Raw genomic sequence first — 20,394 nt, forward strand, 5'->3', positions numbered from 1 at the left:
CGCACAACCTCCAGCGAGCTTTTTCCCCCATGCTGAAAGCCCCCTCCGACTGTAAGCAGCATTCTGGGTCTAGCCGTCATCCGTCCAGTCATTCTGGACACAGCGTATCAAAGGACTTTTTCACTTTATTATTTAAACGCGTTCTATAAAGCGTTTTTAAGTCTTTCAAGCACTCAATTGTATTGGGAAAACCCTTTAATTTTCATTCGCTTGAAATCGTAGCTTTTTTTATTTTTTTTATATTGTTTAGTTTGGTGGACTGCGGCAGTTCATCAATGACGTTGTTTTAGGACATCTGTCGTGTAGTGGCCAAGTCCATCGAATTCAAGATGAAAAGTTTCTGCGTTATTTTGTTTTTAGCAACTTGTCTGTTCACGGTAAGTAATAACAAAGTTTAAAATACTTCGTGCCATGCTGGAGTGAGTAGCCTAGTTCAAGAGCTTTCAAAACCCAAATGATTTGATGTCAGAATAACACGCAGTGTCTCACACCGTTTCCAGTTTGAAACCAAAAGAAAAGAGACATGAGGTAGATGTAATAGTTGCCTGATAAATGCATTAATATTTGAAAAGAATACCTTTATAACCCGTTTAACGATGAGAGCTCCAAATAGTACACTTTTGGTTGTTACCAAATTCGAAGAGTCAACCAACATGCATTAGATGCGCCATATGAGCTCGGACGGGGGTCTGGATACTCCCCAGTATCCAATTAGGTACTTTTATGTTTCGTTTTTTGTTTTACCAATGTCATAGGATAATTGTTCATTTTGCTTGCCAATTTCATCCCACTCTTCTGTATTTTTCCTTCTGTATATCTGCCTACCTCAAATGCCCACTCCCCAGTTGTGGGGGTGAATGCTGCCCTCTGTCCTTTTCTCTTCTTTTCTTTATGTCACAATCTAACAATACTGAGGGGCACAGGTGTGTGTGGGCTTCAATCCCATGAGACTCCCATTAGTGCAAGCAAGAGAAACCAGATGTTCAGTCACCCAGATCTCATGATTTAGATATAATAACATGAAATTGATGTATGCAATATTCAGAGGTATACAGCAATATTTATATAGCCATAAAAACCAGAACAACAAGCTAAAATAGAATTACTGCACCCGGACGAAGAAAATAGGATTGGCTAGCTAGGAGTGACTGCTTATTCGAATCCAAAGAGAAAGCTCTTCAGCATTCACGTTATATTCTGTAAGAATGAACGGGTCTTTATAACAGAATATGGAGATTGCACCTTTAGTGGAAGCACAGACTCACATACTGTACAGTATACGTTACATGTTTGCTTACTTTTTGGCCTTGCTGTTTCATGGGTCACTTTCTAACAGCACACATGCCCCTGGCAGATACATTTACATTTAGCAGACGCTCTTATCCAGAGCGACTTACAGTAAGTACAGGGACATTCTCTCCGAGGAAAGTAGGGTGAAGTGCCTTGCCCAAGGACACAACGTCATTTTGCATGGCAGGGAATCGAACCAACAACCTTCTGATTAATAGCCTGACTCCCTAACCGCTCAGCCATCTGACCCCCCTGATACAGTAGTCTTACATGTGCCCTTTAGAACACCAGTTTTGGATGCTCCTCTGGCTCAACTCTGTGCTGCAACTTGTGTCAACCAGACTTGAAAAGATTCCACACACCAGTCTGTGTGGGTCAACGCACTTATGTGCTTGATGCGATGGGATCATCATGTTTATGTTTGCATGCGCTCTTTGTAAATCAAAAAAAAAATTTGAATAGTCGTTTTAGTGTATGAATACCATTTAGAATGGAGCATATTGCTTAACTTACTTTGTCTGTGTGTAGCCCTTACCCATGTAGTCCTTGTGTAGTCCCTATGTTGGCTAGGTGTCCTTTCATGTCCTCTTTCACCCTGAGCTCCCCCAAATTCCTTTGGGATCAATAATATGAATTTAATTTAACTGAAAACAACTCGATTTTGTCTTTCTCTTCATGCTGATGGTGCATTGCAGAGGGCATTGGTTTGACAGAACATTTCTACCTTCAGTTTCATGGCACTTGCTTAACTTCATGAACCTAAGATCACGTGTTTGACGAAATGTAACTGACATATCGTTGGTTTTCCCATAAGAATTTGCTTTACTTTCAAATCCTCCCTGATCACAAACAGTTCATAAGATGATGAATACTGGAAATACAGTATTACATAAGGACTGGCACGAGCCAAGATAATCATGTGTGAGAGTGTTCTAATTCGTGAATTTATCTGAACACTAAAGGTGCGAGAGTGTGCTGTTGGAATCTGTATATCTGTGTCTGATTGTGTTTTGTATTCTTTGATAAATTAATAGTTTGTATTGCTTCATTGCTTCTGTCTCTGAGGGGACGGGTGATGCTTCTGATTTATAACTTTGCAGCATAACTGGCTGTTTTGGTTTCTGTATTCCAGAAAGACAGAAGCCTTTTTTTGTTGTATTGCTGTTTAGTAAGATTTCATGTTGGATATAATACATCAGATAGCTCTTTTGATATTGCATGAAATATACCTTATGAGCTCCATTTGTATTCATGTGTCCAATACTGAGGAGAGGATTAGCACTGTCAGATTTCACAATTTGTAGTTTAAAATTATTCTGGTACTGCTAATTTGAAGCATCTCGCAATTATCTCACAATGATCCAATACTTGATTCCATTTAAGAGAACAGCAAGATAGTTGTGGAGCAACGTACCGTTTTCCTAAGCGTGCTAAACAGAAGAGGTGGCTGATTGTGTCAGAAGTCACAACTTTGTTAATCACGAGCTAATAATTTATCCGTCCCTATTTCAAACATTCAGGCATGTTTTCTCTGACTGAATTAAGTTTCATTGTGTTTGGTAGGAGCTGCTGTTGAGAAAAGACATCTGCTCATTAAACACAAAGTGATTATGGTATTGTGCAAGCAGTCACCCTACTGATTGAGACACAATGTAGTAGAAAATAGGAATCCAGCTCAAAACTAAAATAGCATCAGCAGCCAGAGTCCCAGCTGCTGTGTAACACTGAGGTTTCACACCAATTACATGATTGCGTTGCGTACTGTATCATACAGTGCATACCACATCTGTAGATTTGATTAATGCAAAAAACTGTCTAAAAAAAGCCCCCCACTGGTCAAGATCTAGTTTGAATAGATCATATATTCAGTCTAGGTCAGGAGTTCAGAAACACGTTCTATTCAAACATTTTCCTGAGCAGCACTCCATCAAGTAACAGACCGTTTTTGTACAATCGTTAAGCATCCATGTAGAGTATATATAATTGAATGACTTTCATAAAGCATGGGAAATAAAGGTGCATCATTGGGTTGGAGAGTGGTTTTGGACCCTTAGATGAACTGCAGCTTTAAAGTCCTAATGATGCTGCTATGAAGCCGCCATAAGCGTCCACATACACTTCACAGTTCATTCCTAAAAAATACTACGTTGTACAGTAATTACATAAAGAATACAAATGGTACATGAGTGTGTGCTTAAGAATAATTTGTGAAAAACCTATATTCCTCTCAGGAATGTTTCATATTGGTTTCTGATTTTCAAAGTTACAGTTTGTTTAGACTATTGCAATGTAGTCCCACTTACTGGCAATACATGGACTGAGCTTATTGGTGCTGTATTGTACTTCAAATGCTACGCTTATTAGCTTGCATAAAAGATTCTTGGTTTGAGTAAGAGTCAACTTTCTTGAAGATTAACTTGAACATAAATACAGATAAGAAACTTTATTTCCTGAACACACACTGTACCGCATTTAGAGGCAAACACATTAAACAAATAAGGGAGCCAGTAATGAACATCTTGCACAGAGAGAGATCAGGAGCAATGTTCTTTAAAAGCCCTTTATCCCGCCACTGTGACTCATTGACTCTCTCCTTCTAAAGCCCTAATCAGTGACCTGGTAGCTAGTGCCAGGAGAACACTGGGTCTGAGTGGAGTCAATAGCTCAGTGTTGAGGCAGCGGTGCTTCAATTGCAGATAAGGTAGACGTTCCCTGCCTAGCCAAGAAAAACCTGCTGATTCCAACCAGGCATGCCACGTTTAAGTCTATACTGGCTTGAGGGAAAATGAGTGACAGGTGCACTGTATCTTCAGCTTGGTGTGTGTGTGTGTAGTAGCCTTAGAAAGAGCTGGGGGTTATGTCAGACCATCCATTGACCCGGGATGCAGATCGTCTTCCGCTGTGGTGCCCCCAATCAGTTGTTAACGCTTCTGTGGCCTTTGACTGACAAGGCTGGTACTCCCTGAGGCTCTCACACAGCTCCTGTTGGGACACAATGTGGCAACTGCCAGCTAATAATTACCAAGGGTGCAAGGCGTTTTATGTATGATTTAGTCAGTCATCATTCACTAAGCTACCAAAACACAGAGATACCCAGCCACACACACATATCTGCAGGTCTTTAGGGGCTCACACACAATTATTCTTAACAATTAATACATTTACAATTTATTCAGGTTATTCTTTTGTTCAGGAGGATATCCTGGCAACTGTGCATCTTAACCTTTCCATTCAAAACAATATAAGTTAATGTTTTTATTTGTATTCTCCAATAAAAATGTTGTTACTGCCATTTGGAGGGTGGAAATGTACAGTTCTTTCAACAAATTGTACCCCAAAAACTTTTAATGAATTCCATTTTATTAACGTGTCATTTACACAGCTGCGTAAGGCCCCAAACAGACAGAGCAGGTTGCATAACATAAGGAACACCGCACTGTCTTTTTTAAGGATGCATAATTTGAATCTAATTAAAAATAAAGTTGAACCAATTCATGTTGAAGACCATTGATGTTAAACTAATATTTATATATCAATCTCTGTAGAGTTACTGGCAAAGCAATATCTAATAATTCTGCATGTATATATATCTTTTTTTTTTCTGTTAGGTGAATGGAAGACATCCAAACTGTAACTTCATGTGGGAGCTGGAGAGGGAACAAGAAGAGTGTCTGGCTAGACTGAAGGAGCATGAGTCAAACACTTCCAGAGGTTACATTCCAGAATATTTTCTACCTCCTATTTTCAACCTCCCCTCTTTTTACTTATTAGACAGCTATGATGAACCATGGGCTACAAATTAAATCCTGAATCATTTGTCTGCTAGATTGACTGGTTGCATATTTTACCTAACAAGAGATATATAAATTAGGTTCTAAAGTCACTGAAGTTATGACACTTTTTGTGAATTTAAAGCAAACAAAGCGAGACCATTCCAGATACTGGTGTGATGTGTCGGCTGCGATGTGTTTATGTTCCACACTATGGCTAACATAGTTGGGTCTTTTTTTAAATGCTAGCAGTCTCTCAATGTTTGCACATTCAGTTACACATTTAGTACTGCTACATTTTGATACATTTCAACCTTTCCATTCAAATCAGAAGGCATACCTAACAGGCAGTACAGTCAGAGCATACTTTCTATCACTAACTTAATGTGAATCAACCCACTAAAATGTACTAAGGATAATTGGGCTAAGAACATGTGTTAATTACACAAAGAACCACTTAATTATAATTGGGACCAATTCTTTGGGTACCAACTTCGGACAAAAAGCCTTATTGAATCCTTTGAATATTTCAGCAGACAGTCCTATCATACTTTTCCTTTTTTTCCTTTCAATGTAATCTACCTCTATTATTAACATATAGATTTACATTTATATCATATTAAGCTTCACAGAAAGAAACCAATTTCCATGCATCACAAGCAAATCATTTCTCTGTTGGAATGAAAGGCATGAAATTAGAGGTAGAAAGCTTCCAAAATATGATTAAAGTAATCAATTAGTAGACAAAAAGGACAAACTGTAATACTTAGTAACTAACCTAAACTGTCTCAAAACACATTGTAGAATGTATGAGTCAAAGCCCCGTATTGTAACAGGGCTTTGACTCACTTGTTTTACTCAAGTTCATACTGGGATCTAAATTAGAACTACTTATCACACAGTGGAATTACATTTCTGTTTGGTTTGATATCTCCATGTCTGTGTTTTCATTCTTCTGTTTGATGTTAATAGGTTTCTTTTATAACACCACTTATACTGTTGGATGTCCTACTATCTCCCCCATCTCAAAAAGAGCACACTTTTCTCCAAGATTAAGTGCTCCAGTTTTGCTCTTAAGTGGCTAAAGGTGGTTTGAGTGTTTAGTCAAAAGGGAGTCAGGTGGCTGAGCGGTGAGGGAATCGGGCTAGTAATCCGAAGGTTGCCAGTTCGATTCCCGGTCATGCCAACTGACGCTGTGTCCTTGGGCAAGACACTTCCCCAAGACAATTCCCACCTCGGGGGAATGTCCCTCTACTTACTGTAAGTCGCTCTGGATAAGAGCGTCTGCTAAATGTAGTCCCCTTTTGACTTTTTTGCACCCTTTTGTTTCATAATGAGATATTTCAAGATATAGATTGTGCAGTACTGTCAGTCTGTGTACTTCTGATGTGGATGTCCTTGTAAGTTCAAGGCAAGTTCAACTTCTTCCATTGTTCAGTATTAACGTGAAGTTACAATGATGTCATAACATTGTATATTGTGCAGCATGTCCTCAGGCAATATGGAATACGTATACATGTGGACCAAATAGTTTATCAAAGACATTTCTGATGACAGACAGAATTTAGATTGACGAAGATTCTGCTTTGCTGCTTTTGTAACAGAACCAGGCTGCAAAGGAGTCTGGGATAACATATCTTGTTGGGATCGTGCTGGGATTGGAGAGACTGTCACCATCCCTTGCCCAAGAGTGCTCCAGGCCTTATTCGGCACAGATGGTATGTTGTTCCCTAATCATTTTTGTCACACCTCAGTTAGAGTTAAATTTCTCAAGCGAAATGGTCACACTGCATTGCCTAAAATGACGGTTCCTCTTAACCCATGCTCTGATCTTTTGGCTCTGAGATCCTTATTAGCTAATGTTGTCTCTTAATCAGTGATGAATGAATATTACATGTAAATATTCCCTTTTGTGTATGCTAAAACTTCCCTGCTGGACTCTGGTCCTCTTTAAAGGAATTAACTATATGGGGAGATTCAGCGCATCAATTAAAAAAAACAATAATCTGCAAAAACTACAGTAGCAATAACTTTATTGGATGAAATTTGAAAACCTATATCAGGAGCAAGCTGATGTGCAGTGGCAGGGGACATACACAGATACAGCTTGAGAGGAAGCAGCTTTGAAATGGTCAACACAGACTGTTCATAGTGTTAACAGTTAGTTATCAACAAATACAGTGTGGGTTTGCCCTTTGGGAATAACTCCGAAGAAATATCCCAGAGTGGGCACTGTGTGTATTATTTGATGCTGTGGGACCTTTCTCTACTCAGTCATGACAGACCTCGCTGAACTGCAGAGGATGTTATGTTCTGTACAGTGCAAACCAGAGGCAAAATGTATCTTGTCAGCTCACTCAACAATATCCAATGACCCGTAAGGCAGAGTGGGTGCTGCCAACTGTCTACCCCCCCCCCCCCCCCTTCCCGCTACCACTGCCACCACTGGCGCCAGCCTGAGAGAACTTGAATCGACACTTCCACTTTATTCATAACCATCTAACGTCCCAAGTTGAGGATTATAGTACATATAGAATTGATTATTGTAGGATTACTATATTCTCAGCAGGGCCAAGGGTCTTGAGTCACCTTGGAATAAACCCAGCTGTGAAATTCATTTGGGGAGGGGTGGTTGGGTATGTAATTGGCTTTCTATTCACACCCTGTGTGTTATTAGAGTCAGGGGCTACAATACATTGGCAAATGAAGGGTGGAATTTAAAAGAAAGGATGGGAATATAGCTCTTTGGTGGGTACCATAGCGAGAGTCAGACAGAAAACCCAGTAGACAGACATGGAGACAGACATACAGAAAACCAGATAGTCAGGCTTGGAGCCAGACCTATTCCTTCAGTAACCTTTAGTCAAAGCAAGACATGGTGAACATAAACACAGTCCCACATTGTAGTTCCGCTTACATTCTCTCCCTTCCCCACACACTCTTCCTTCTGCACACGCTCAGCCTCAAACACTCCTCGAGCGTCACACACTCTATCACACAATGTGCCTCAGTAAAACACACACATTCCCCAACACTCACACAACTCCGACTGCACACTGTCTTGCTAGAACTCCTTGTGGTTTATGTCCCTGCACTCATTCTCTTCATCAGGACCTCTGTGGTATGCCAGACTGATGGGGACAGATTCAATATTCATTCAACTTACGCAGTCCAGGGTTTGGCTTGCATGAATCATGGAATGATAGGACTTCCCAGTGAGAGCGATCTTGATTTGAGATGTACACGTATTTACACATTGAAAAATGACTTTCTTTAGAGTTCACAATGTCAACAACCGACTGTCAAATAAAAGTTTGATGGAAAAAGTGTCCTGTCATATGAATAATGAGAGAAGATATCACTGTGACAGACAAGGACTACTTTAACCACATTTTGTAGAAAAAGATGTAAACATATTTTCGTCCTTATAGCCTTACATATATGGTGTTGCACAACACCATATATGTACAGTGTACAAGGAATCCTGACCTTGCTTCCAATAAGTGTTTATATCTTTGGAAAAAAATCTGCTTCCTCTCATTGACATTCATCAAAATAAAAATGGTGACAGTCCCTATGCAGTTTCGTGAGAAGATTAGAGAAATATTACAGCTTTTAATGTTTTTCTATCACCCACAGGAAATATAAGCAAAAATTGCACTGCGAATGGATGGTCCCCAGTTTTCCCCAACATTACCAGTGTGTGTGAATCAGGCATTAACGATAAGGTAAGCACCTTGAAAGTTTAGGGTGGCCCAGAGCAGCATTTCATCAGCATTTGACCTAATCGGTTTTCCTGTGACATGGGCTAGCTTTGGGAATCATAGGAACTGACATTTCAGACAAGTGCATTCCAGAAGTTGGCCACATGGTCACCTGCTCAATGTATTCAGCAGTGGCTGCCCACACAGGTCAGATAAGTTGATTATAAAGTGATACGTTTCTCTATCTCACTATTGTCTTGTAATTGCACTGTATAACTAGGATGCATCCAACATGGGGCAGCATCTCTGTATTAAATCAGACTCCATTACCATGCTCTCCAAGCTAATGGATTCTGTAAATAACCACAATATCAGACTACTTTCAGGTGTCTTAGCACTTTCATGGGGATATTACAATAACTAAATTACATTATGAAGTGACCCTCCTGTGTCTCCTGTGTCTTGGTGAATATCTCTGCCTTTGTATTCCTCACAGTCCTGAGGTGTTTGTGTCTGAGGCTGGTGATGGAGACCAGCCCCATGCATTGGGTTGTAACCTTATGGGCAGCATTATCTCCCTGATGCTTGGACTGCCTCTGTTTTGATCGTTTTATAGGGAACACACACACATGCACACACACGTGGCCATACACACTCACACTCCAAGACCAAGAACCACACACACACACACTCACGCATACACCCATAAGCACACATTCTCAAAGATGGGCAGACACTTGACACACACACACACACCGCACACACACACACACACACACACACACACACACACGCACACACGCACATGGTGCCACGTTCAGATGTAGATGAAACGCAGGCGCCTTCATGGCTAAATAAAACATCCTGTTCTACATGGCACCCATGCTGCCTTCCCCAATGTCTCACTCTAATGTAGCTACCCTCTCAGCTCCAGCAGTGCTACAGAACATGCTCAATAGAGCAAACAGCCATGGTTTTGAGCATGAAACAGCATCCCATCATTAAGAAGGATGTGATGTTGTGACAATATTCCACCTATGTGATTACAGCGAGTTATTTTTGATGATTGAAATCATAGTCGTATTTAAGTGCTGTCGTGTGTGTGTGTTTGTTCCAACACACCAACAGAGAATCGTAACAGAGTTTAACAGAGTCGATATCATTAACAACACTAACTGAATCTGTACCCTTCATATCTGTAACTTTTCTCAATTTTTCCACTCATTTTTGGGATAGATAGTCATTACCTTAAATGGCTTATTGTCTCAGTCGTCCTCACTGTCTCTCTCTCTCTCCCTCTGCCCTACTCTCTTCATGTCTCTCTCTCCCTCTGCCCTACTCTCTTCATCTCTCTCTCTCCCTCTGCCCTACTCTCTTCATCTCTCTCTCTCCCTCTGCCCTACTCTCTTCATCTCTCTATCTCTCTCTGCCCTACTCTCTTTATCTATCTCTCTCTCTCTCTCTTCCCCTGTTTTGTTTCTCTCTGGCTCTTTCTCTCTTTGTTTTTGGAAGTCATCCAACAAGCTCTATACTGGCATAGATCCCAGCGCCAGTTTGAACTTGCCTGATCTTCTGGTTCTGTGAAGTTCAATTGGTAGAGCATGGAGCTGTTAATGGTCATTGATTAAATTACAACTGGGGTCACATTAACAAAAATCATTTGCTTTCTATGCTCAATAAATTAGATATGTTATTAAGATCTCAAAAAACACCTCACCATGTTGCCCCTCCAAACACTAACAGTAACAGTTCATACAATATGGATATGCTACTTAGCATAATGTATATACTCTCTTTTGAAGCTCAGCGGCCAGTATATTGTCTTCTCAACACTCTAGATGCCATTGTGTATAAACCTAGTTTTGCGTGTCTCTCATGCCAGCACAGTGGCAGTGCAGAAGTAGAAACTGTATTTTTCTCTTTGAATTTGGGGTCAAATCTCGCCTGCCAGCTCTTTGGAGAACCAATACCATGGCCGTGGCAGAGAGCGGCCTGGTATCGTTTCCCTGGAGCAAGAGGAACAGAACAGAGCTGTCGCCTGTCCCTGCCCTCTTTGTTACAGGCTCCATCTGATGATGCGAATGGACAGATTAAGATTGGCAAAGCAGATGTTTGTTGACATTTTGACATCACCCATGGAAATTAGATAGGAATCATCCAGATTACAACCATGATTCAACATAGCATCCGAAGAAGACATGGGTGTTTCATGATAAATTATGCACATTTTTAGATGTTGAACAGGTCTTTTCTCCTGGTTTGTTAGTACCTTTGGTGTTTGTGGGGAAATGTACAGAAATGTTGCTTTGGTGCATATTTAATTTAACTATTTTATTAGTAGCATGAATAAATTGACTAATTGTTGCCAATTAGTCTAACCGTCTTTCAACCCTTAACCCTTCTGCTACCTTCGGGTTATTGTGACCCTTCAGTCATTGTGACCCACCGTCGTGTTGCGACAACTTTACCAATTACAAAAATAAAGTGAAGCATTTTCTTCGCGCTGTGGTGGGTCTGAGGTGTCCCCCCCCAATATTCAAATCTGGTTAAAATGTACCCCCCAATATATTGATATGAAAATATAAACGTGCTACGCTACGACAGGCAACCACGCACGCTGTCCGAAATTATTATAAAAAATGTGATTCGTCCCCCCCAATGTTGACTCCATGGCTACGGCCTTGCAATGACCCGAAGGTAACACAAGGGTTAAAAAAAGAAAAGAAAAAAAGTATTTTTAGTTTTGTATTTTAAATTTCTTCCTTTAATCTCTAAATGGAAACATGTGTTTGTTCATGTGAGCAATGAGTCATAAAGTGAGCATGATACAGTAGGTGAAGATAACTCTAATACACAGCTGTGGGTTAAAAACCTTCTGAGCTTTCAAAGAGAGTGATGGTTTCACGAAGAGAATGTGTACTGGCATGGCCTCAAAGGCCTTACTGAGAATGGTGTTGGTATGAGCCCAGTCTGGCATTTGACTAAGGAAATCTATTTGTTTTTCACTGAAAAGCAGTTAAGAGAGGATATCAAACATTTGACTCATTTCCTGGGGAAACAAGATAAGAGAGTAGATTCCCTCACAAGCCCTGGCCAATCAATGCATGTATCAGCATGTGAAGCATGCCTTGAACTGGTTAACATTTTTACTTCACTGTATATATCCTCAACTGAAAAAGTACCTTCTGATAGTCGTGTTTTAACAGATCCCAAATATGAGATAGTCAAACTTGCGATATATAACTTCTAAGTACTGCTTTGGGACATGTGCTACACAGAAAGTTTTACATAGAGGCACATGCTCAACTCACACAAACATTTTTAATGGTTTGTTATTTGAAATAAATAAATAAAAATACTTCAGATTGTTTCTGACTGGCCTGAATTTACTTTTTAAATTCTGTAGCAGGTCTTCTACTTGGTAGTGAAGACTCTATACACTCTTGGCCACAGCTTGTCTTTGATTGCTCTGACAACTGGCAGTGCCATCCTTTGTCTGTTCAGGTAGGTCACTCTTGTACCTTTCTATTCCAGTAAACCATCATTATTTGAACCATTAAACCACCAAATTATCATTAAATTACACTACAGAACAAAACCTTAATATTTGTCCTATTCCCCACCCTTTCACAGAAAACTCCACTGCACACGGAACTACATCCACCTGAACCTGTTCTTCTCCTTCATCCTGAGAGCAGTGGCTGTCTTGGTGAAGGATGACATCATTTTCAATCGTAGTGCTCAGTGCTCCAACCAACCTTCACTGGTAAGTCAACGCCCAACTGATTCTTAGCCTTTCTGCACATTATTTGGTTGTTACGTTTGGTCCTGTATGTGGATGCAATGGTTTATATTTTTTAACTGTAAAAGTACAAACTTCCTTTCATTAAGTATTGCCTAATTCATGAATTGTTTATATATGTATAAAAATGAGAATGTGATTGCCACGATTAAGTTGTTGTATATGAAATATACACAATATCTGCATGTTTTGTAATGTGATATATGCTGTATAATATTATTACAGATAGGATGCAAGGCCAGCTTGGTGTTCTTCCAGTACTTTATAATGGCCAATTTCTTCTGGTTGCTTGTTGAGGGACTTTATCTCCATACTCTACTGATGGTGATCTTCTCTGAAAATAGACACTTCATTGTTTATCTTCTGATTGGCTGGGGTAAGCTCATTAACTTCCATTATCTTCTTCCAGCCATGCCTTAGTTTTGGCTTCAGAAACATTTGAATTTCAACATTTATGGACATCCACTATCACTTTGCTATATTGTCTTTTTGTTCTTGTTAGTGTTGTAGTTACTTACAGAAATAGAGCTAATGATATATGAGAATAGGTGACTTCATGATAAAGAGAATCATTATGATGATTCTCACTATGATGAGTGTTTTCGGGACTCAGATATTATATTGTAATCTTTTGTCATTTTACCCCAGGAATCCCAACTGTGTTTGTGTTTGCATGGGCAATGACAAGGATTTATTATGAAGATACTGGGTAAGTAGCCTCAGAGAGTATTGATTTGGTCTTTTTGATTGTGTTATGAAAAACCAATGTGCAACACAAACAGTGCAAAGATTAGTCATGTATTGAAGTTATATTTTGCTGTCCAAAGTTAATATACATGTTTTTCTTGAATCGTGTGAGGTCTGTGTATTCAGATGAATGTAATTTAGTGTTGGCAGCCAGTGAGCTTTTGATTTATTGTACTAATAAATGCACAAATTAGTCAATTATGAGTGTCCTTTTGTTGCTACGTTAATTTCATAACACAGCTTGATTGAATCGACTACTTCTTCATCCTCTTAGAAATGTGTAGCATCCTTTTCCACGATCTTACCATACTACCATCCCTCTAAGCTCCCTATTGACCTGACTACGTAGAGAGCCTTCCTTGATGATGGCTTTTCATATTCCTTTAGATGTTGGGAAATAGAAGATCACCCAGTACCAAACTGGGTAATCAACGGTCCTATCTGTTTCTCCATCCTTGTAAGTTACAACCTGAACCATCCCTTCCAGAGACCTTCACTAAACAGGAAGTACGCACCAGATATGGGGGTCAGATTGCTGAGCGGTTAGGGAATCGGGCTATTAATCAGAAGGTTGTCGGTTCGATTCCTGGCCGTGCGAAATGACGTTGTGTCCTTGGGCAAGGCACTTCACCCTACTTGCTTCTGGGGGAATGTCCCTGTACATACTGTAAGAGCGTCTGCTAAATGACTAAATGTAAATATGGGTGCCACACAGAGAAAAATAACACCTGGACAGTGGTGTCATGCTATAAGCAGGTTTATGACTTTCATATCAAGCACATGCTCAGTAAATGTCATATGTATAGGCTGATAAGATATTTCCATAGTATGAGTTTGTGAAATGCTACAGGGCCAGATGAAAAGAATCGATATCTTGCAGAGAGGTTGGACTTTAACTGAAGAATATCTGTCTAGGCATTCTGTAGTTTTTTTACTTACAAGTAGGTTTCTAAATGTCTGCACCCAAGTATCTGACTACAATATTGCTCAGATGTAGACTGCTTTGCCCAGAGTCAAGGTTCATTCTAATTTGACAATGATCAATATTTGTTGTATGCTTTATGTTTTCATTGTGTATTTCAGGTGAACTTCATTCTTTTTATTAGCATTATAAGGATTTTGGTTCAGAAGTTAAGATGTCCAGATGTGGGTGGAAATGACCAGTCACAATACAAGTATGACTTTGATTAATTATTAATTATTGTTCATTGTTTATTAAATTAATTTGTATACTGATGTATACAAGTAAATATCTTGTTACTAACATTTCAGTGACATTGGAGTTACATGGATGTGGTATAAGGGCAACATAATATTGTGTCCCAAACAAGACTTCAGCATATTCTGTGATAGCCCCCTTTATATCATGTTCAACTTGTATTCAACCATGGTACAACATTGAAAAAAAATATTTCTGCCAAAAGGTTTTGGCCAAAATGTGTGTATGTACCTATGTAACACCACAGTATATGCGACACAACGGTATATCAAAATGCAAAGGGGAGTTGTGCTAATCTGAGGAGATGATCAGCAGAGTCAGACACAGGAACATCCTCCTCAGCAGAGGGGTTTGAGAGTAAGACTTTCCAGACGGGGGCTGAAGTGCCCCTTCTCCCCTACTCCAGCTGTGATCTCCAGCTGTGATCTCCCTTAGTGCTAATGGTTGCAGATGGGTAGAAAGGTTCTTGTGACCATCGGTAAGAACTGTCACCGAGATCCGCAAGTTCACACGTGGTGATGACTATCTTTTACTGGCAGATGGCTTTGTGAAATATTTCAGGAGAGATTTGCAGTGCCAGACGGTAAGCGGTATCTCCAAAGGGGAAATAGTAAAGCTGCTGTGTGCCAGGGGCCATGTTGCGTTTCAAGAAAAATGTCCTAAGACGTATAAACAGGGCTTTTTGTTGAATGTGTGGAATGGGTCTGATTGCTGATGGTAAGGGGAGCATAACGGGAGGGGGTAAGGAGCATTTGTGTTTTGGTATAGCTAGCGTAAGGGATGTAGTGGTGAGAAAAAGGAATATTAATGCAAGTCTCGTAAAGGTAATACTGTAGTTGATTCTAAAGGAAGTTATGTAAACCTTTATAAAATGTGTTCGAAATGGACACAAATATTGTTTAGTATTTAAATACAATGTTTTTTATTTTCCTTTTCTGTCTTGTTTTAGGAGGTTGGCCAAATCCACTCTCTTGTTGATTCCTCTCTTTGGCATTCATTACGTGGTTTTTGGTGCTTTGGGGGAATTCATTGCAATGGATTACAAAGTATTTTTTGACCTTGGTATTGGATCCTGTCAGGTAAAACATAAAATTGAAGTTATTAGTCATCAAGTCAAGTCATCAAGATTAATTAAATTAAACAGCAAGTTTTGTTTTAACAGGGTTTGGTGGTGGCCATCTTATACTGTTTCTTAAACAGTGAAGTAAGTTCACACCATCATTGCACACAATCCTATTCTGATTCTATATATCATGAACAATAGAAAAAAGCATACAGACATTAGTTTTGAAGTGTGAACGGCATTTTATTTGTTGAAAGATGCTGATGGGAAGTAATAGCTTAACTGATGCTAATGTCCATAATGATGTATAGTGATATGTCCTTTCATTCAAATGGTGTCTTTCTGACCATCATTCTTAAGTAACAAAGCACCTTCCTCAGGTCCAAGGGGAGCTGAAGAGGAAATGGCGGAGTATATGTCTTAACTGCCACATGAGCAGAAACAACAACCCTAGCAGCACCTATGCCTCGCGAAATGGATCCGAGAACATGGTGCAGTTCCAGCGTAATTCCCGTAGCCAGTCCATCCTGCAGTCTGAGACCACGGTATTGTGAGGGGAACGAGGCGCAGCTTTGAAACAAGCTACTCATCCCCAAAACAGATGCTTGTGTTTGTCATCTTACCAAACACCACACATCTTTGTAAAAAGAAAACAGGGTTGTTATTGATTAAATGTACCTGCTTGTAGCAACTATAGTGGTTTTAACTCATCGGTTTATTGTCCAAAGTGTACATTGTATTTCAACTGGTGTCAGAGAGAAGTGCTGTGCAAATTCTGAAATGGATGTCCCACTGTTATCAGTGACCTCCTGTCACTGAAGTCATTCTCCAGGGCCTCTTCCTCTAAAAAGTATTGGCTTCAGAGATTTATGTATTTATTTACTATTTGTTTGATTAGTGTAAAGGAAATCATGGTATATGTTATTTGAGGATTTCATTGAATATTGTTAAAAAGTAAATTTGTACATTTGTGTGTGATTTTGTCAAGAGTATTTTATCTGGTAAGACACTTGTTGCTACATGTTGATTTATGGTTAAATATCTTGAAAATGATTGTTAACAAAAACAGTATTCTTTTATATTTTCACCAATTTACACCACTATGTTGTCTGATAAAAATGTATCCTGTAAGGCAAGTAAAATACGGAACGTACATTTAAATCGTTGTGTTGTAATCGATTAGCTAAAGTCTGTAGTCTGTAGGAACTAGGTTACTGCTGGCTATGTAGTAATGAAGGTATTCAGGAAATATTTAAGGTGTAGACAACCTTAAATATACCTTGACATGGCCACGGTATATTTTGTGTTAGTCAATCTTAAGACAATTAACAGTATTTCATCATTATTGAAAAGCTTTTTTTTTAAAGACACTATGAATGTCATACCACAGACTGATTTATGAAAACTCTTGTATTACTATATGTGAATGTATGTCTTTGTAAATCATTACTGTATTGGTTAATTCTTCTTATAGACAATCAACCAAAGCCGTTTCAGATGTTAAATTACAAATATGTTGTGTGTTTAAATGTCTCATAGCAAGAGTCTGGGTTCAAAGCTACTGTTCCGTGCGTGCATTGTACAAAAGTCACACCTGTAGTTGAACTGACTTTAAACCTAACCCCAGTTTCAGGTGCTAGAGGTGTAAAAGTTCTAAGGAAGTGATAGTCCTTGTTACTTCATACTCTCTCTCACCATTGGATTTGTTTCCAAAGGATGTCCTTCATTCCACCTGTTTGCTCTTCTGCCAGGAGTTTAGGCCATTTTTGCCCCTGTGTTGCATTTAATATAAGAAAGAAAACTGTAGTGCCTTAGTGCACTGTGCCTAAGACTTCATATATAAACCAGATTTGTATTCACCATTTGTTACATTTCAAATGCAAAGCATTAAGGGCGTAGAATAGGTATGTAATAAAGTCTCACTGCTACTCACATCCACATGGACATTTTTGTAAGTTTGCATATGTAAAACATTTACATATTAGCAACATGTTATTAAATTATGCTTTTGTTTTTAATGTCTGGGTATGCATAGATATGAGATGAGATCATGAATAAACATGGGATTTGATATTCTATTGTTGGACCAATTAAGTACTTTGAGAGGGAGAGTACGATACTTATGAGAGGGATCTCCTTGCTCTGAGCAACTGCTGCTTGTTGTCTCAACCATGTTCTCTGATTAAACCTTGGCCTTGTTGCTGGTTCATCTATGTCAGTTCCAACCTCCTTCATCCCTTTCCTGGGTTCGGGAGTCTAAACGTGTCACAGGCCCCCAGACGAGGAGCTGACTTGATCTGAGTTGACAGAGCTGCCTCAGATAGACAAATCACTAATGGGCAGAGAATAAACTGTCCAAGAAAGAACAATCAGGCATTCATCCACATAACTGGATAGGCAGCTAATAAACAGAAAGAATCACATTGTATATCCTGAAATATGGGTTATGGAAATTGTGTTGTGTAAAGTTACCAATTCAGGCCACTTCGCTTCAGTTTTGCCTAAGGAATGGAGTGGAAGGACATTGTATTATGTTTTCTAAATGTCATATTGGATGTCATGTTTTACCTCCAGATGCCTAAAGTGCAAGAACCCTCTCCAAAAATAAGAAGATAACCTTCTCTTAAAAATACAGTGATAGACGCTCCTAAACCTACAGTGTGTTCATCTAGATTTCTATTTTTAGTTGCTGTGACTAGCGGCTCAATTTGGTCATTGTAGCATTATCTGTTTCCATGTTTATGGGTTCAATCAAAGAGCAGATATAATCTTCTTCACGCTGCACATGAGGGAAGAGACTGCGAGGGCTGAGTTTTGTGTGCTCAGGGTGATGGTGCAAACACAGAAGAAATTGGTGGTGCATTATTTGAACAAAATGTGCTGTATACTGTAGTTGGTTTCATTGAATAAATATGACACTGTAGTTTAAGATCCAATATTACATACATAGCAGGTCCTGTCTTGTTAGAAAAAAGTTCTAACTAGAATAAATACAATATGCCAAACTTTTACTTATAGCGGACAACAATTGCTTGGTTTTGATTTGCATCGATAGTTTAATAATGTAGATGAACAAAATACCAAACTAAGTCTGTATTTCCTATTTAATCATAATCAGCCCTATATCAACATTCTTGATGAATAACAATGTTGCATCCTATGTTTTTCTATTGTGAATGGCAATGCTTATTTAAAATAAGCAGGTGCTACAAAACTGATACATTAAGTGGGAGTGAACTGGGTCCCATTCCATCTCCTAGCATGCATTACAACAACACCCCCACAAGTACTCACAGTATGCTTCAGTGAGGCTCGGACACATTAGTGTATGCATCCCTTTACAGACAGAGGGAAAAGCACTCACACTCACAAGCCATACTTGACCCCCACTTGTGTCCATCCCAAACGTGCTATATCCTCCCAGGGCTCTTTGGCAAGTCTTGACCCCCTGGGCTGGGGAGTACAGATCTTCTTGCACATCATTTCTGCACATGCTTGGGGTTCTCCATGTCCTCTCTTTGCTTCCTCATTACAATGTCACATGTTTTGATGTCATAATTAGTCAGGAACAGGGCAACATAGAGGATGAAAAGCACAGTCAACGGCTCATGCAGATCTTGGTACAGATGCCCTACTCTGTAAATATTTAGATGCGCTTCCAAGTTGACATCTTAGAAGAGTTGCAGGAGCACTAGCATGCAGACAGGGTAGAACGCTGATGAGTAGCCAATCGGCGTCGCCGCTGCTTAGTTTTTGTCAAACCTGCAGACTACATCTGCATGATTCAGGAAATTCACAGTGGTCGGTTTGTACATGTGTGTGGGTGGGATGGTATAATCATTGCTGGTGTAAGAAGTGAAATTGATCAAACCCACTCCTCGGTTGGAAAATCAACCACCCACACTACAACAGAGCAGGGAACAGGTGTGCTGCAGTAGCAGGTGAGGGGGCCAACCATATTGACAAACATCACCGTGACAGCTGTTACAATGGTCTCTTAAGACAAAGCTAATTGGACTCTGCTTTACAGTCTGGAGTCAATGGATCATGTTTGGAGTGTTTTTAGGGGTATGATTAATAAAGTTGGCTAGATTCCCAAACAGCAGCTTACCGATTTGAAAAAAATGTTTTAGGTGAAGCGGCAAACAAGTGTTTCCAGGAAATTGTCATATAATGGGTCATTAACAGTGTGGGACCTAAGATTTAGTCCTGTCAAGTGTTGAGTGATCATAGAAGCAAATGAAATGGCCAAAAAAATTCTCTGTCTCTCTTCCTCCTTATCCTCTAATTTGTCAAACGTAAATGTGGCCAAACAGGCATGAGGTGAATAAGAAGTTTGGTGAATAGTTGACTTTGATCTGGATCTTGAGTGCAATGCTTTTTTCACAGCATGCCCTCTAACTGACAGTTAAATGCATAGAAATAACTTTGAAATGACTGTGATAGCTCTATCTCTTGTGACAGCAAGGTGACTGGAGTGATGGCCCTGACCAGGGTTATGGCTGCTGTTGTGATGTGCTCACGCCTGGTGCATGGCAGACACTAACTGGTGAACAGACACGGGCAGGCAGAAGGCTGGAAGGGTCACCAACCCGGACCAGAAGCTCTCTGTCTGTCTGTCTAATTGATCTGCAATGTCTATTCTCATTCATACTGATCACTATGTGATTATGTAACATTTTATGGACGGTGAAGAAAGTATTTCTTTCAATGGTTATTTATTGTCCTGACATTTAGTGTGTTCATCTTTCTTAAATTCCGAATTGAATTACATTCTGTTGACTGTGGAAAGCAGAGAA

General features: G+C 39.6%; 1 protein-coding gene across 1 annotated transcript; it reads left to right on the top strand.

Moving 5' to 3' along the window:
• The first annotated feature begins 229 nt into the window (after positions 1–229).
• Positions 230–16,756, top strand: LOC134037013 (vasoactive intestinal polypeptide receptor 2-like). The gene is made up of 13 exons (XM_062482285.1): positions 230–377; positions 4,899–5,001; positions 6,665–6,778; positions 8,700–8,788; positions 12,171–12,268; positions 12,398–12,530; positions 12,792–12,942; positions 13,215–13,275; positions 13,701–13,770; positions 14,397–14,488; positions 15,482–15,611; positions 15,695–15,736; positions 15,976–16,756. Exons 1-13 carry the CDS (start codon positions 330–332, stop codon positions 16,147–16,149), a joined length of 1,305 nt encoding a protein of 434 aa, XP_062338269.1. The 5' UTR covers positions 230–329; the 3' UTR covers positions 16,150–16,756.
• Positions 16,757–20,394: the final 3,638 nt, after the last annotated feature.

The sequence above is a fragment of the Osmerus eperlanus genome, chromosome 16, assembly GCF_963692335.1.
Source record: "Osmerus eperlanus chromosome 16, fOsmEpe2.1, whole genome shotgun sequence".
Lineage (NCBI taxonomy): Eukaryota > Metazoa > Chordata > Actinopteri > Osmeriformes > Osmeridae > Osmerus > Osmerus eperlanus.